Genomic DNA, 18839 nt, shown 5'->3' on the forward strand with positions numbered 1-18839 from the left:
AGAATTTGCCATTCATTAAACACCAGACACAGCAGTGACATCGATAAATGGAATCAATAAATCAGTAAAGTACATTCAGAACAACCAGAGCCTTTGTATGCAATATTAAGTTTTACACAGACGTCGACAAATGTTAGACATGACAGCTCAAGCAACCAAGATTTTTTTATCCTCACACTTCCTTTGTCTGCTCCTTGTGTGACAAGGGTGTGCGTTATAAGCCCTGTCCATTGCCACGGACACGTGGAGACAGGGGATGGGTACAGATGTCCACCCCACGCTCCATCCTCACGTGGAAAACGAAGTCACGCTGAATCGTTGCACATCCGCGTATACATGCATAACCACTGCTTACTGGCAAAAAAGAAAACAGAATACAAAAATAAAGTCTTGTCGGCACACCTTTTCACTTTATTCGGTGTGGTTAATTTACTTTCATGTTGGCCATATATGTAAACTTGAGTTACTGAGGTTATGCGGGTTGCTGAACTATGGAGAAGCTTTGGGATGCAGTTTTGTCTTTACCGTCAACAACAACACCAGAGGAACACTATAAAAAAAATTACACGCACTGCAAAGAAACGTAAGCTCACTTTTAAGACAAGTTCCATGAAGGACAGACCATACTGAGAAGCTAAGATTCGCTCAACTAATCAAAAGAAATTCCCCACCATTTATAAATCCCGAAATGTCATTATCACATTCGCATGAGCCCGCAACCAGACCATATCACGGACAAAATTAACCCATTCCACGACCTACCATCCACCAGCCTTCAGGTTCATTTTAATATTATCCTTCAACTGATGAAGCTCATCGTGCAAATTTATCCAGCCTCCAGTCACTTCATTCCTCTTAGAACCGAATATTCTCTTTAGCACCCTGTTCTCAAACACCCTGAATCTAAAGAACGTGAAAGAAAACTCTAATTACTAATTTCATGATAAAATACCAAACTTTGCTTGTAAAAACTGAGAAAAATCACGATAAATAAATATGTCACAACAGCCAGCCTCCGGGCAGCAAATTACGAAAGCGATCCGGGTGCTCATTGCTTCCACAGACCATGAAATTCACGCTCGTTCTACCTACCGCTTCCGTGGCAACGCCACGTGGTTTGTGCGTTCACGGCACTTCGTGTCGCAAAGTCGCACAGGTGCACGCTTGCAACTGTTGCACAGTAATGACCATGTGTCTGCTGTAAGGAATGCGAGGTTCGTACTTTAGACTTTTAGTCTGCTTTGTTTGTTATGTGAAGTATGTATTTCCATAGTGACATTCGTACTTTACCATTCAAGTTATCGAGGTGAGTAAGCAAACCAGTTTAGGATTCTTAATTAACTCATGGAGGCTGAGATGGAACGGACACGTTTTACGCGTGACAAAAATGAATCTTTGCAACTGATTCTTTTATCTGATTTTACTTTGCTGTTTGTGGGTGTTCATAAAGAATCTACGATATTAGCACAATATAAGGACAGTAATTATTATATTGTAAAAAACATGTTTAGTGTTCTAGTATTAGCCCTTTAAAGACTAGTGGTAATTATATGTACCACATGCTTTAACCTTTACGTTTAATTTTCACCACAGAGTGTGCTTATGGGTATCGTAAGATTCTTAGGGTGAACAGTGATTATTTCCTGGAACAGCGTTGATTAATCGACTGATTCTTGTAATGTACATAAGTTATGTTTTCTTAGATGTAAGAACTGTGTTACGTGTCTCGTCGATTTCACCGTCCTTGATTTTAACATACAGACAATATTTGGAGAATGAAGATGGCTGTCTTCTGAGTCGTAAAGTCATGTAGTCTGATAGAAGTCACTCGTCGACCTGATGATGGAGGCAGCAAGGAGCTCCGAAACGCTGGTAAATTTCTGCCAGACTACACGGCGCTACAACCGAGTAGAACAGATCAAAATTTCACGGGCTGCACAACGAACAGCCTACTCGTAAATTGGCCTGGTCAGACAACCATCACGAGTGAACGAAACACACTTCTTCAGTGCCAGAAACAGAACACTTTTCAGTTCTTGCTACAGCGTCTCTTTGTTAAATTACGTATTCGTCGTTTGTGTTCACAGTCTGCAAGACTTGAAAATAAGACTCACGTCGGTCGAGTCTTTGAGGAAACAAACTTCCACTGTTCTGAAACTAAATCAAGTCTGCGGTATCACATTTCTTGTTATACATGCACACACATAACTCCATTTATTTTATTTGCTGCCCCTAATCTCGAAATCGCACGTAGCAGTCTGGGTCTTCCAGTTTCGAAGATTAATGGTGCCCTTGAAGAGACGAGAGCTAACTCAGCCAGATGTCACTGGTAACCCTTTAAAGCCGGTGTTAGTCTCAATACCTGTTGACAGCGTTGTTAAATACACAACACATAAATCGTCTAAATATTTAAAAACGCACTTCCTACCTCAAAGAAAACACAACACTTCTATATAAAAAATAAGTTGATCAATACTCAATAAAATCTTCTCGGGTAATCAGCCGCGTTAACTTTTTTCCCGAAACGTCTGTTTACTTTGGTAACCCGTTAACGCGGCTGATTGCCCGAGAAGATTTTATTGATTGTCCTCGCCGCGAAAGTATCAAATCCTATATTGATCAATACTGTTCAAAGAAATAATTATTCCTGTTAACTCCGATGTTTTGCCAGGTGTAATTAGGTAAACGTTTACCGACGTTTCAAAGGTACTTGCTGCCTCCATCATCAGGGCTGTCGCTGGTAAACTACTACAACCCAACTGATAGCCATTCTCATATCTGCCGCCGTGAGTACCTTAAATCTCACATGAAGATGGTCTCCTCCTAGCTTGTTGAGCCTAAGGTTTAATGACCTAACGTGAGGTAACATCGTGAGGAAGGGACTAAGGAAAACCACAAATGCCCTTATTCAGGATATCCAGTCTCTGGGTCGAGCAGGAGTGCCAACTACTCGGACTCGACGTTCGGTTAAACTCATAACGAAGGAAATCAATTACAAATATTTTAAGTGCAAGATGGATGATGAAATATTGCCCACACACACAGCTAAGGACCGAAACTAAAGTCAGTCACACACACACACCAGAGTTTTGCTGAAGACCTTCGTACCAAATGAGTATAAAAGGCGGACGGACGGTCGGTCGGAAATTAACTATGCGCTGCTTTACAAATTTTACGTAAAGAGAATAAATGAAACCCGTTGCTATTACAGAAACAAACATATTAATATAAAATGCGTTTTTTCGAAAGTTTCGTAATGAAATTTTACATAATTTCGTGTCCTTAACAGGACCGTAGCTCAAGATGTGTGGGCTGTTCTCAGAAAATGTGGTCTGTGGTGAGTGGTCTTGTGCTGTGAGTAGGCGGTGTTTGCAGAAGGAACAGTCACTAGGCGAGCCATCACCTTGATCAGGAACTGCGTAGCTTAAACATGAGGGGGGGGGGGGGGGGGGCAATTTTCAATGCACGCTATGGGATCCCCAGAGGTTGACTCTCCACTTCGACAAAGTAAATAAGAGACAGCGACTGATGACCATCGTGGCAATTACCATAATTACCCAGATTATGCATTTTGTTTGTTATTACAAACACGTTCGATACAGTGGAAACAAAATAACTCCGAGCTTGTATTGCTGTTACATTTACACACGTGGGAGGAAAAATCCGCGAAGTGACAGCCCTTCCTTGTAAACGAAGAATGTGAAATTATAACATTTAGACTGTAGGAATAGCGTGTTCCTACATTGCTAGTGTTTCTTTGTTTCTTTGGTACACAAAAATACAGTGCAGAATCAAAATGTCACCGATTTCGTCGGAATTAAAAGTGGGAGGAAATGTTTTTTTTAGGAAAAGTATACATACTCTGACAGACTCTGTGTCGTCTTGCTGTCACTTTCCCCTTCCATCTTCACCGACCCTCGCTCAGGCTCGGAGCTGCTTTGCGTCCATTGTACTCCCAAATTTTCTTCAACAAAATGTGTCATATAGCTTTTGCGAAAGTTTCCAATTGGAAGTTGGCGATTGTTGAAGCAGGTGGTAACTATAGTTGCAACTAGGTGGTAAGAAGTTAACAGCGGTCGCGGTTTCCATAACCGCCAACCGCGGTTGGTGACGGCTTGCTGACCCGAAAGGCAAGAATTAGAGGCGCAGTACCTCGTGTCACGTGACGAAGGGACTCAACAGACCGGTTGCGTTGTTCGTGTGATAGACGCGTGGGGGTTGGGTCACTGCGGGTCAAAAGTACGTGTGGCCTCCCACTGGGCCTCGTATCCCCAAGCTAATCTCCCTCCACAGGTAACGACTAAGTCAGAGTAAATAATATTGTAATAACAAAAGCCGCACACCACCTCATGGCGTGAAGTCGATGTAACAATTATTTCCCGTCATTTGACGAAACTTACAGTTTTGCATCCGTCTCTATACAGGATTCTGTTCGGGACGTGAAAAATGGCTTCGGCAAATATTACGTCACCGGAGAGACGATGTCAGCCAGGAAGGTGCAGGAGCCGCGCCTACTGTCACCAAACGCGAAGTCGGGGGGGGGGGGGGGGGGGGGGGGGCTAAGTAGTGACCTCCAGCTCCCCGCTCTGCAAACACGGCACCATGTTCAGAGTTTAATGGTCCCGATGTCACATTTTGAGTGTTTGCATTTCTGTCCGTCTTATCCATGCTGTTCTCTATGGATCTTGTCTTTGAACTGTCCTTTCGAATACAGACAGAAGTGAGGAATACGGACAGGCTAGTAATTTACTACAGCGCATATGCAGGCCTAATACCTGACTACAAATTTTAGAAGCGTATGCAATATCCCATAAGACAATAATCTTCATAAACGCCACCGTGAGAACCTAAAGTCTCACCTCAGTGCTTAATCACCAGTCGTTTTTTTGGCAGGCTACAGATGCGGCTTACCTGGAACGTTTATGACATTGTGATTTCTAAGAATCGACAATAATCTCGCAAAACAGACGCTGGGATACGCCTACATTCACGTACATGACGACGAACCCCTAAGCTACAGCACGATTTTTAGAACATGAATGTTTCTTCAGTAGAAAAATAAAATTTCTTTTGAAACTTCTACAGTTTAGACTGTTCACTGGTTGTGGTATTTCTTTTCAAAGAGCCTTCATGTATTGTTATATCTCTGTGATGCTCACCGAGAAACGTGAACCATCGGTGTCACCGCCGACTAGTCTACCTGACCACTCAAGCTTGACACTGCAGTAATGGATGACGGCCTCCGCCAACAATAGCATTAGCAGCCATGGCCCAGGTGAGACGCGCATGATGAAGCCTCATTTAATTCCATGGCCACCTGGAATGTTCAGATTTCCTCCACCTCCATAACGAATCCTAACCGCGACCCAAACCAAATCACTCAAAGGGGAAGAACTTCCTTTGTGACTCCGAGAATACGGTGCATCAATGTATAGTCACGTGTAACATAAATGCAGGTCATTAAATATTTTCTTGGAGTCGTAAAGATTAGACTTACAGGGTCGTAAAGTCGGTCTACAGTCGGCGGTGTAAACCGATTTCGGATTAAGAAACGTTGTACAGTGAATATGTTCCAAGGCCGAGACCTGGTAGCATAACCAAGGCCTGAAACATGTTCCAGACGTATCCTGGGAATCTGTAGGCCTGTTTTGTGACGATCTGACTTCTGTAACCTCTCAGCGCACGCGCAAATTCCACCTATTTGCGCCAACTCCAATTACAATCTAGCACCACGAACCAACAATTTGTAACGTCCTACTTACACTCACAGGGCAAGAACCTACTAAGCACCACTGTCCTAATTAAAGTCACAGGCACGACACAATTACTGGGTGTGTCTAATTACACTCAGGGGTCGTAATGCGTCTACAGAGAATGGAACCAGGGTTATATTTATCGGTCATACTAAAGTTTTGCGTTATGACAAACAACAGACGATAGATAATGCGCAGAATTTCAACCAAAACTGTTGCAATTCACCATAGTCAATATCCTTTAGAAAAGAAGTTTAGCTTGGCAGAGGGGGAAGAGATATCTCCACTCACAGTTCAGATATTTTCTGGGATTCATTGACCACGCTGTAATTTCTGAGACCAAAAAATGCAAAGACGCAGACAAGACGTCTCACAGTTCCATCCGGAATGCGCTCTTCCTGACAAACGTATGTCCTTCCATATCTTTACATAAAGAGTGTCGAGGCTATCTTGCCCTCTGTGTTTACAATGGAGCGTCGTCATAGTTACAGGCCTCAGTCTTGACACGCCCTGCATACAGCAACGGGGCCCCGCCAAGCAAACAAACCTCTGGTCATATACCACGAACAAGAAAGAGGTACCGTGAGCAGCCATTAATCCTGGCAAGAAAGTTTTCTTTGGATGAGCTAAAGAACCAGATGGCTCAAACACTGCCGCTACTACTGAAGAAACAGCGCTGACTTGGTTCACACGTGACTATTTGTTGCAGGCCGAAATTACGAGCGGTCTCGAACTCTGTAACAAATTCTAAGACGTAGAGGCAAGAAGTGATGCAATACAATGAGATTTTAGCTAGTAATTATGAAGATAGCTGTATTTTGGATTGCTGGACTCCTAGTCTGGCAGAAATTCGCTGACATTTTAGAAGTGCTGCATTGACGTTGTCCTGATGATGGAAGCAGCAAAAACCTGACTATATCAACTATGATTCAGCTAGGAGGGAAATACACAAAATTCTCTCATTCACTTCGACAAACCAATGAAACTAGTTTTGTTAATTACAGAATGTTTAAACAACCTAAAGTCTGTACAGACAAATATCTGTCTACTGCACTTCCAAAAGAATTGTCTTAAAAAAGGTAATGATTTGTCAGCATTGATTTTCAACGTTATTTTAAAATACTTAATCAGGAATGTTCGAGAAAGCAAACAGGGAATCGAACTGGATAGACTACTTCAGGTTTTGTGCCATGCTGGTAATGTTAATTTATTGGGCGAAAATATAAATATCATAAAACACGGAGTAAGGAAATAAGTGTAGAAGAAGAAACAGAGAAATGTAAGCACAGCCTGATCATTCACCAGACTGCAGGACAAAATCACGTCAAGATGATTTGTAATCTAGTGCAGTATATCAAATTAATAAATCTATAAATTAATTTTTCTGGTGATTGAGATTTAAAAGAACCATTCACAATTTATTAAGGCTCTGAAGAGAAGCTCGTTTTCATAATGTTTAAAAATTCAGTCCGTAACGCAAACGAGAACGCAGACCGTAACCATCACAAAGTTGATGCTAATTAAGCAATCCGATTTCTCTTCGCCGAGTATAAAACCTATTACTGAACCATGTCCTCCAACCTCAATCTAATCTAACCTAACCTAACTCGCAAGATACATATTGAAATCATCCTTCCATGAAGGTCTACGCCTAGGTCCTCCTTCAAGATTCTCCATCAGAAATGTTATAAGAATATATAATTTACCCAATAACTTACTCACAGCGTCTCTTAAGATTACTGAGACCACATAACAAAGAACAGTTTCTACAAGAGCAGTATTAATTGTTTTTAAACTGAACTTAATTTCTGCTTCCGCGAGCCGATGAAGTAAACTGCATGACTTTGCAGTATTTATTTAACGTCTAGCAGCCAGCATTGACTCTCGAGGAATCATCGGACACTGACAAGTTGAAAGGCGAAGAAAACAGCGTCACACTGGCTCAATCGTGCGTCATTATACAAGTTACGCGTGTACCTTGTGTCTTTATTAAGTTGTTCCTAAATTTGCATGTGTTCATTCTGTCAACAAATTTGTTTCGCTTTTTACACAATCCCTGTCTTACAAATTACAATATGACTTTATCTGCTTGTAAGCAAAGCTACTTGCAAGATAAAATCTACAAGTCATCGCATGCTAACACTGCAGTCGTAAGTGGACAGATCATAGGAATTACTCACTGAATATAATCATTAATTACTTTTAATACGTAACAATAATTAACTCCTTTGCTTATTACATAGACATGTCCTAGGATCCTGGCCTAAGAATTCTCATCTCACACATGTCTAAATGATTGACAGAATTTTTCATTATTTAACAAAGTTTCAAAAAAACATTTAAGTCAGTGGTTTCATTCTGTTAATATTTCGTAAAATAAGATGTAGGGGGATTCGTTTGGTGACTTTGCCAGATTTTCGCCTGGAGCAATCACATTTTAAGAAAAACTTCAAGGTTCAAATACAGTGGAACCTCGATATAACGCGGGTTTCGGGGGACAGCTTAAGTGTCCGCGTTATATGTGAAATTTACATTTATCTAATTTTGGAATCCCTGATATCATGTACATTTATCCAGTTACTAAAATACATTGAATTTAAGGTACATTTCAAACTTACGTTTCACCAATGCTGCTGGCACAGAACATTAGCATCAGAACAATGCAACTCTTCGTGTCTCAAACAAAAGTGGTGCTCACAAAATTTTTCTGTTTGAACAAAATAACCCCAAGGTTAGAGAAACCAGTAACATACGTATTCATGGCGGACGAAGGACTTTACCCCCTGTACCAACACACTACAGCAAGAAACGTTGCAATAGTCTTATAATGTAATCGTATTAGGGAACATGATCACAACAGCGGTATATCAGAGTCCGCGGTATATCGAGGTTCCACAGTATAACACAAAACATTCTGTCCTGTGATGACCTTGGTGCCACAATGGTCATGGCAATTTGTTCAGAGCCATTCGTACGTGACCAAAACTCTTTGTGACGGATTAGCACAGAAGGACCACAAATTTCTGAATTTGCCGCGAACACATTCCAGGTGGAGCTGTTAACACATAAAGTAAAATGTCTTTGTGGACATTCCCCACAGACGCCTAGTTCGAGTCTTGCAGTTTTATGTTTCAGTTCTTTAGAGAGTGTATTATAGTGAATTTAGTTGCTAGAAATGCATTTGTAGAGTTTTGAGGTTCTCACTGCGACGAAAAAAGATGACTGTCTTCTAGGATAGAGCACCGTGTAGTCTGGTAGAAGTTTACTGACGTTTCAGAGGTGCATGCTGCCAGACTACACGGCGGTATGCTTCCTTATCTGCTGACACTCCCGCCTTCTGATCCCGTTGCTTTTTACTTCTACGGGAAGAGATAAGCACAGATTGTGCCCTACTTCCGTGTTAGGACGGAAATTATAAGAAATCGTCAATTCTCAAACGCTACTCGAACACCAGCACAGACATTTAAAATAGTGTTCCAGGCGAGCATCTGATAAATCATAGTTTTAAATTAAATTAAATCATACGAAAATGCATTAATCACGTGTGTGAAACCGTTAAAGATTTAATAAACAAAGCAACAAAAGCAATTCGTATTAGAAGGTCCTATTATACTTCTTCGAAATGAAAATTAAATTTTAACAGAAACAATGGCGGGTATGAAGTTTTCAAGAATTGCCAAGGATACGCTTCTCTGTACAGGATAGAAAATAAAACCCACATATATTTTTATAAGCCACCATATAAATCGACAGATACAGAGCAGACAGAACATCTACACAGACTGCACAAAAAGAATGATGATAATTATCGGTGATGAGAAAGAAAAGGTATTCAAAGATCCTCGTAAATGTTGGACGGAAGCCAGAACAGGCTTGTAATCCTATCACTGGAAAGCAAAATAAGATTAATCAGAAGACGACTTGTCATCTAAAATATTGCGCCGAGTAGTCTGGTAGAAGTTAACCAACGATTCATCCCAGAAGAGACAAGAGGTGTGCACCAAGTATTGGTTGGGAAGCCTGAGGGGAAGAGCCGCTGGGGAGACCTAGACGTAGATGGTAGGATAATCTCAGGCGGGATCTACGGGAGATAGGAGTCGAAGGAGACTGGATTTTGTTGGCCCAGGACAGGGTCCGGTGGAGGGCTTTCGTTAATTCGGCGATGAACCTTCGGGTTCGGTAAGCCATCTAGTTAGTTAGTTCATCCCAGCAGACAGTCACCCTCGTACTCGCCACAGTGAGAACCCGAAATCTCACCAAGATTATTTGTCCCGCGTAATGATCGAGTTCCAAAACGACTCCTTTCTGAGAAGCCATTTTCCCGCAGGCCCTCCTTGGACAACAAAAAGCCAAATTCAGTGATCCATAGGTGTTCCCCCTCGTCTAAGAATGTTTTCGTGTTTTTTTGTCTCTTTCTTCGCCTAAGGTTGCCCTTGGTGTGTGACTGCTTTAGGGACGAGACGTGATTTGGTCCAGCCAGCTGTGACCGTTTGCTCAACTATGAGAAGAGGAGGGTGCTAATAAAAGGTGGGGAAGAGGCGTGGGGGTGTTAAGACGTGTTGCAGGGGAACTCACAATCACTCACAATGGTTCGGGCTTGGTCTGAGACGTGAGAAAAGCCAATTGAAGAAATTGAAATAAAGATCCCAAGCGAGGGGAGGCGAGGTGAATTACCACCCATATCATTCAGTCCCTGTGGTCTGTCAGTCCGTCTCATATCCGACGCTCGGTGACAACTATAATGCACAATTGCTGGTTTAAGATTCTGGATAGTCGAATAGACACTCGTGTGCGAGCAGTTACTAGCGGTTTGGGTTAACATTTATAGGATAATGCGTTACTTCGCATTCTGGTTTGTGTCATCATTTCCTGAAGTTATTTATCTCGCGTCCCCTGCAACAAACTTCTGAATCAGACGTTTCTGGATTAAAATGTTTACAAGGTAAGGTATATTTCTCAACAGTTATGTAATGATTGTTGGTTCATTATACTGCAGTTAGATTGAGAAGTGTTCATTGTCTTAGGAATATTTAATTTAGATGATTCTTCAGGGGTTGAAACTACTCCCATCTTTAAACACCTGAAGCCAAAGCTCGTCTAAACAGCACTTAAAATTCAGTTCCTACCCGAAGAAAACACTACGAATTTCTATTATAAATTTCAACGTCTTAACTTGAAGATGTTTAAGAAAATAATCACAAGAAATCCATAAATACACTCTTTTGGGAAAAATGCAGTGGTTCTTAATATTGGCCTTTAAAGGGTTAAGGATTTGTTTTCGCTTTGTAAGTGTAATACGAAATGCAGGGTTGCTGATTGCTAAACCAAGTGGTACACATAGTTACCACTGGGCTTTAACATAATATCAACAAACCCTCAACACTTTCTCGCAGAAATTATTTCTCTTGACCAATAACTAGTGTAATATATATTAATTCTTCGTAAATAAATAACGAATTGGAGAACTGCAAATATAAATCACAAACAGTTGTGTTTAATAAATGGGAATTCTTAACCAGAACTATTATCTGTTATAAGCCACAAAATAAATTGGTTTACAGTAATACAGATCTGTCACAGATATATAGCTGTTCTTCATAGGTTATTTATACCTACTGGTAACATGTTTACATACGTAAGAAATACAAGAAAATTATTCTCTTCGCTTGCAAATACATACGTTAGGGCTATTTTGTTATGAGACAAACCTTATACGGCTAGCAGGTACAGTCCCATTGTTACGAAGATGCTGTACAAGAAGCAAGCTCATCTGTCGCTTTTATCTTCGCCTTGTATCGGCCCCAGCAAGAGGCTTGTAAACAGAGGCCTAAGCGGGTTCTCTGGTCGACCGACACTACGCGTCTATCCATCGAAGGCAAGGCTTCTTGCTGGCAGGTAGAAATGTATTCGTGTCTCGTAGTAAAATAAACGCTTACAAAACTCCAAGATCAAAAGACCTATTTTTGATGCATGTTTGAAAGACGGAATATTTTTAGGGCCAAATCTGATTTCACTGTTCTCAACGAATTCTCCAATTTTGTGCTTTATAGTGGTTGAATCTTAAAATACCTAGTAAGATTAAGGGTTACATGTTTAGGTAATCTTAAGTGCATAAGATAAGCTACTTAACAAGTCAAAAAAATATTAAAAATAACGTATTCTGGTAAGATTTGAGGTTCTCACTGCGACAAATATGACGACTATATTCTGGAATGTAGCGCAGTGTGGTCTTGTAGAAGTGTTCGACGTTTCAGAGGTGCTTACTGCCTCAATCAACAGAGTGATACATCTTCAGGCATTCAGATAACCCTAAATCATGATACTGCACAAGAATGCTCCAAAAGTGAATATCTATTTTATTTAAAAAAAATTGACAGTGGAACCACAGTTCCCTAGTTAACGTTGAATAACGTTTAACTATAGAAGTATATTTGTATTGAAATAAAATTTTATTTACACATTAATGTATACCTTTACGTCTTATCTATACGTGACGTCATCCGGCGACAGCTTATTTATATGTAGCGTCATGTACTCAACACACTCACTCTAGAACCGTTCTTTGTTACGAAATAAATGGCCAAAACTCCTAAACCGTAAGAGTTAGCTAAAATCAGTTTGCAAATTTGAAAAGCTCGTGTTTATTTACGTATTTCAGTGGCAATATGTCCTGATCTAACTCTTACGCTTTAGACGTAGCAAGCGGTTGAAGTTAAGGAACGAGGGTACAGTTACTACATGTTTTGGGTAATTATTTAAAAAATGTGTAAAATATGCATTATAGAATAAAGTAAACATCATGTAGAAAAAGCCCTTTTTTTACTCTTTAATTTACATATAGGTTTATATTCTCTATCTTACATAGGTCTCAAGTTATTGGCGTTTGAAGAAGTTACACACCAGCGTTACCTTACATTTACAGTTTCCGTCGAGTGTACCGTGATTTTATAAACGTTATTCAAAGTTAAAATATGCCTAAGCACCATTCAATGAAGCCGTATAAAGAACACGGAGACAAACTCCACGCATTCCTGACCTCGGAGCTGCGGCCGCTTTATCCTGCGGTGAATAGTACTGTCTAGTCACTGGATAGGAAATTGAATGGAGCAGAGCCATCCTGTACGTGACGGTGAAAAGAAGAAATTATATTCGCACCGAAAATCGAATCCCGGTTGCACTTAGCTATTAATTTTATGATTGAGCTATCCCATGTAATTATTGACTACGTGTGGGAGATTAAAAGTTGTCGGGAGATTCAGAGTTTAAAACATGGATGTTTGTCCTCGTCTTGCGTAGGTAGAAGCCTTGGCGATGGGCTATCACGCGTGCACGGAGCCTTACCAACTGTCGAAAAAAAATTCCAAAACCTCAAAATGGAGGCGGCCTACGTTCTTCTAAAACTGTAGAAACACGACACAACAGTTTTAGGATCGATTGAAGATAACTGTCTTCTGCGATATTGCACCGTGTAGTCTAAAGAAGAACATCACCCTGATGATGGAGACAAGCTAAACTTCGTAATAGTTTTCAAAACCTTGATACTGTGCAATCACTAAAACATCTCTTTGGACGGATGCTACAGATTATTTTGCTGCGTCATTTTATCTCATAATCATTTATCGTTAGAACGCTCAAGGAATTATACAACAAAATAATCTGGATTTGGTCTACTTGCTATGAAACTACAGATATAATCGCTGATTACTGCACCAGACAGCGACGGGGTTAACATAAATACTTCAGTCTCTCCCCACTTGAACAAATGTGACCGACCGATGCTTCAACACGCTTCGAAAATATTATTCCATTCGGCTCACTTCGCGTTCGAGATTATCAGCCTGTACTCGATTCTGCTCGTGACCAGATTCCAACAGCAGGTAGAATAATGTTTTCTTTCGCTTGTAAGAAGGACATAGTTGTACATAATACAATAAAGCGAGAGATCTCATAGTAGATACAATTTAACCATTCGAAGCACGAAGTCCATCTAAATCATTTTTAGAATTACAATTCAAAGCGTTTCCATTATAAAGATCAATTGGTCCTGTTTAAGGAAATAGTTACTGTTTATTTTGCGAATTATATCCATGTAACCATAAGTATATTTTGTGGGCAAAATGCAATTATTTAACATTAAGTGTCTTATATATTTACCACTGGGTTAGAAATACCTAACATTCCTTTATATATTTCCATGTTTAAAACATCGGCATAACTCACGAGTCTCCAAGCTATGAGACAATTTAACTCTAGTTCTGAAGAATCTGCATACTTGTAATATGATGAATTCTATCCTTCATTCGTAATCCATTTTGTCATCTTCCTCATTTTTTTTAAAATTCCACTATCTCCGTCTTCCTTTCTTTTTTCAGACCCCATTTGGCACAACAACCGTCCGTTAGAATTACACTTCGAAGCCCATTTGTTGTGAAGAATGCAAGTCTGCATATTGCAACAACCCACATATCATTTCAATTACAGTCGCTAATTATAGCAACTCTTATTCATAAGTCGAAAATCCTGTGGCAGCAGAGCAAATAGATTTAGGCCCTGTTACTACTCAGTTTATGAAAGAATCGATAAAACTGTATCGACATACATCGTTCGATTTTATAGAAATCCTATATATCGTTCTCTCATTTGTATTGACATGATAACTGAGACGCCTCAGACAAAAATCTGGTGACGTTTTTAATCAATTCTGCGTATGTTGGAATTTCGAGGTCGATAATTCAGGCACGTTGTCAAACCTAGAAGGTTCTTTTCACAAATACAAAAAATTATGTATGTTAAAACATGCCCGTTGTGCCCGTTTCACGACAAAGAGAGAGTTTGCTTTTACATTTAATTAATACGGGGACCCAAACAGAATTTGTGGCATATAAATAACATTAAATATTAAACTTTTTCTCATTCAGATGGGTCAATTTCATGCACTTAATGTCACACACCTTTTGATTGGTCGTCTCATCACGACAAGAATGTGAATGGAAACCCTGATACTGAAACATATACGCACTGAAGGCGAAGTGAGGTGTGAGATTACTTATTACAGCCTTGGTAATAATACGTTCGTTTTTATGATAATGTCAGTTCTGCCCAAGCCAAAGCAACTTGAAGGCCAAGAATTATCTGGGGATCCCAAACACTGATAACGCCACGCCTTCTAAAGTAACAAATGGCTGTCATAAATTAGGAGATATTACACTGCTGAGAAACGCCCCGTAACATCTCATAGCCTACACATGCAGACAAACGTGCGCGCACTTCATATTTATAGATGACCGAACTTCAGAGAAAAGAAAGAATAAATTTCAAAAAATATGGAGTAGTTTTGTGGAAACTGGTGTGAATCATCGAGTTCCACCTTCAAATTAACTAATGTTTCTGTTTTTAACTAAGCATGGCTTTCTTCCAATTTAATAATCGGCAGATACACTTAAAACGTAAATAAATAATTATTTTTATTACTCCACAGACTCACGGTATTTACCACCTAGGTGGATGTTACATCTTCATAATCTGCCTAGATTACATGGTTTACATGCTTCCAATTACATGCATTAATGAGGATTACTTAGAACCTTTACAATGATTGTATTTTTTTAAGACACATTTTTTAAGCTTGCGTTTAGAGTGTAGCAATTTACTTCACTGGGACCGCTATTATCAATGCTGCTATTATTAGACATATTATATAATCAATAATATTTATTTCAGTCAAGTATTAAGGGATACAAAAATCTAATTTATAAAATGGAGAAAAATCCGTATAAACCAAAGAAGATGCAAGAACACAATTAACAAACACTTCGAAGCAAATTCTGGACATTAATCACAAAATCTTTCTTCTCTGTCACGATGTTGTTAAATGAAACTTCGCTTTCATTAACTCCCAGGCCAACAAACACCCCTCATTTCTAATTGCGGTTCTACTGATGTTCGATAAAGCTGCACGTACATAATTTAAGTTTTCTGGTAATTATAAGATTTCAGACAGCAATGAATTAATTAAATAGAATGCCCGATTAAGTAGGTTTTGGGGTTTTTGAGACGGTGAGTCTGAAGTTGTCCGTTTTCTGGGTTGTTGCGTCGTGTAGTCTGGTAAATATCCCTAACGATGGTGGCAGCAAGGACCTGTGAAACGCCGGTATACTTCACATAGTCCAATGCGTGTTACTGGGATTAAGCATTCCCCTTCCAAACACCGAAATGTAAGAGCTACGCAATAAACTTCCATTTTTATGGAAACATTTAACGAGAACGGATTATTCAGTAATGAGTGGACCAACATCTGCTTCAGCACGCGTAGATTTTTAAATCCATGTGATACGAGTATAATGTCCTTTTTGTTATTTATTTTAAAACGACTTCCCCTCTCTAATTTTACACGTGGTATCCGATTACTGCGTTCCAAATTATCTTAATGGTGTAACACTTTATCAGTGTGGATTCGGTACAAAAGAAATCATAACTCAAATTAAACTAAAATATCTCTTGGCACTTTACATAAAATTAATTGAACAGATGTTTCTACTTTTGTCACACATTCGTGCCTCGCAGCCGGTGTACCACCAGAAGATTTCCAGTGTGCCGTGAATTTAAAAAAAATGTATATTAGCACGTTATGGTTATAACAAAGTAATATACACACACACACACAGGTTCATTATCGATAGTTTTATTCAACTTACGTTACATTATGCTATGTTTCCTTCGCCTGCATATGGGAAGAATTTACGTTCTACTTATCATCCTGATGATGGAGGAAGAAATTACTTCTGAAACGTTGGTAAATGTCCACCAGACTACACGGATTTATGTGGAACATATTTATGGTCATGTATAGTCTCGTACCCCTTTTCATGAGGCGAAATTCTGTGGTGTGTCGTCAAGTGTCTTTCACAAATTAGGGTGTGTTGCGGTAAAAAATGTTGCAGGCATAGGCCAAATGGATCTACTGAGACTGACGTCAGCGAGCTGTATTTTCATGTCACATGCAGTATCCATTCTACAGACTACTGCTGTATTCATATCTAAATTACAGTTGAAAAAGGCCCAATATCCAATTTAATATTGTATAATCGGGGTCTCCATTACTCGTACTATTCATGAAATATCATTAGGGTAATCAAATCAAAGAGGATGAGAAATGAGTACAATATTTTAGTTGTAAAACCTGAGGAATGAAACCACTCAGAATACCAAACGTAGTTGGGAGGATAATATTAAAATTATTCCCAGAGACATACAGTTGGAGGATGTGGGAGGGCGGCTCAACATTCCAGAAGACATCCATCATGAGGGTGAAGAAACGTTTATAGATTATCAATTTGAATAGAAGAATCTAAGTCCTTAACACAAAAACGGACATCGATCGCCACTGCAAAAATCCAAAATCTCAAAATGCAGACAGCAAATAACTTCAATTTTTTTTATCTACTTGACTTCTACACGGCGTCAACCCAGAAGACAATAATCATCTTCACCTCAGCCTTAGCGTCTGTAGGAGCCTTTAAGCAGGTAACTTACCCGCAGTATAATTCACGGTAAAGACACAAAGAGGGTTTAGTTTCCACCGACTGGTCCTTGCGTTGTAATGAAATGTCTTGTAGCAAGTTATGAAGGCGTGAGTAAGGCAAAGGCAGGTCAGCGGTAGGGGGCTAATTGCTTCACACCTGACGCAGCACCACCCTCTTACACGCTAAACGTCAGTTGCCCAAAAGATTGTAATGAACCGGGTCACTCATTTACTAAACTTTACATATTGAAGATGGCCGCCTTCTGGGTTGCTACGCCGTGTAACCTGCTAGAATTTTACAAACGTTTCAGAGGTCCTTGCTGCCTTGCAAGGACCTCAGAAACGTCGGTAGACTTCTAGCAGACGACACGGAGCAGCAAGGTCTGTTTATGTTGACAGGGGATCGCAAAACCGTTTCTGGGTGACAGGCAACAAGGAGGAACTTATAATGTATATTTCGTACAGCACAAATCGGCTGGAAGAAGAAAGCGAATTGGCGTAATCAGATAATCACTGTGTTCTCCCATCTGTTGTCTACTAACTAACTAACCAGATGGCTTACCGAACCCGAAGGTTCGTCACCGAATTAACCAAAGCCCTCCACCGGACCCTTTCCTGGGCCAACAAAATCCAGTTTCCTTCAACTCTTATCTCCCATAGATCCCGTCTGACATTATCCTCCCATCTACGTCTAGGTCTCCCCAGCGGTCTCTTCCCCTCAGGCTTCCCAACCAACACCCGGTGCTAAACTAACTAACAAACTATGATGACCACGCACCAGTAGAGTTTTTCCTGTGAATTTAATATCTCCCTTTTATGGGAAACGAAGGTTCGTTACCGCCTTCACAAAAGCTCGCCACCGGTTCCAATCCTGTGCCAGATACTCCAGTTCGCACCTTCCAAATAGATTTATTCTCATTCTTCCTAGTGGTCATTATTATCATTTATCATTTTATCTCTCGCCCATCTCAGCCTCCTTGATTTGAAATCCCTAATAATGAATGTCTTGTGAACATAACAAATTATGAAGCTCCTTGTAAAAAACGTTGTAGCATTATATTTCGTTAATCCTTTTAATAACACTTACAGACTGAACACAATTCACAGCATTTATCATACTGTACTTAACAAATTTGCAAAGAATCAAACTTGAATCTGTATTTTAGTATCATACCTGCAGTTCGCAGTCTAACGATACTAACACTTCGTCATTAGTAGGTCCTTTCTACAAACGATCTAATCCTGCTGTAGTTTATTCTGACATTATGCAAACACTAACACAGCTGCGATAAATAAATGGAGCCCAACGCCAACAGATTTCTCGGAAATACTTGTATTAACACTCACTCGGTGACTAATTTTGTGACTAAATTTCTTGATAAATACTTGTGTCATCACAACACAAAGTACACAAAAATTGTAGTAAAATTTTTTGTACCGTTGTGAGAGCACTGGGCAAATATTACGACAGGATTTCTAAAGCGGCTGTGTTTAATCGAGTGAGAATATAGTTCCTTGTACAAACCTATCTCTTTGCTCCGCCTGGTTTCCCAAGAAGAGGTGCT

The 18839-nt window shown here is 39.9% G+C and overlaps 1 protein-coding gene and 1 long non-coding RNA gene across 3 annotated transcripts in view; one reads left to right on the plus strand and one right to left on the minus strand.

The window, feature by feature from the left end:
- LOC110834742 (uncharacterized) overlaps positions 1–18839 on the minus strand; it is a 276144-nt gene that overhangs the window by 185152 nt on the left and 72153 nt on the right. The window lies entirely within an intron of this gene.
- The window catches only part of LOC110828196 (repulsive guidance molecule A-like), a 73633-nt gene continuing 65242 nt past the window's right edge, over positions 10449–18839 (plus strand). Inside the window, exon 1 of the mRNA XM_022060685.2 lies at positions 10449–10695. Coding sequence (XP_021916377.2) covers positions 10685–10695 — 11 coding nt within the window. The 5' untranslated portion in view covers positions 10449–10684. The remainder of the gene's footprint in view (positions 10696–18839) is intronic.

This window comes from Zootermopsis nevadensis, unplaced genomic scaffold, assembly GCF_977971745.1.
Source record: "Zootermopsis nevadensis isolate Lab colony 2312 unplaced genomic scaffold, Znev_1.0 Znev_ptg000007l, whole genome shotgun sequence".
Classification (NCBI taxonomy): domain Eukaryota; kingdom Metazoa; phylum Arthropoda; class Insecta; order Blattodea; family Termopsidae; genus Zootermopsis; species Zootermopsis nevadensis.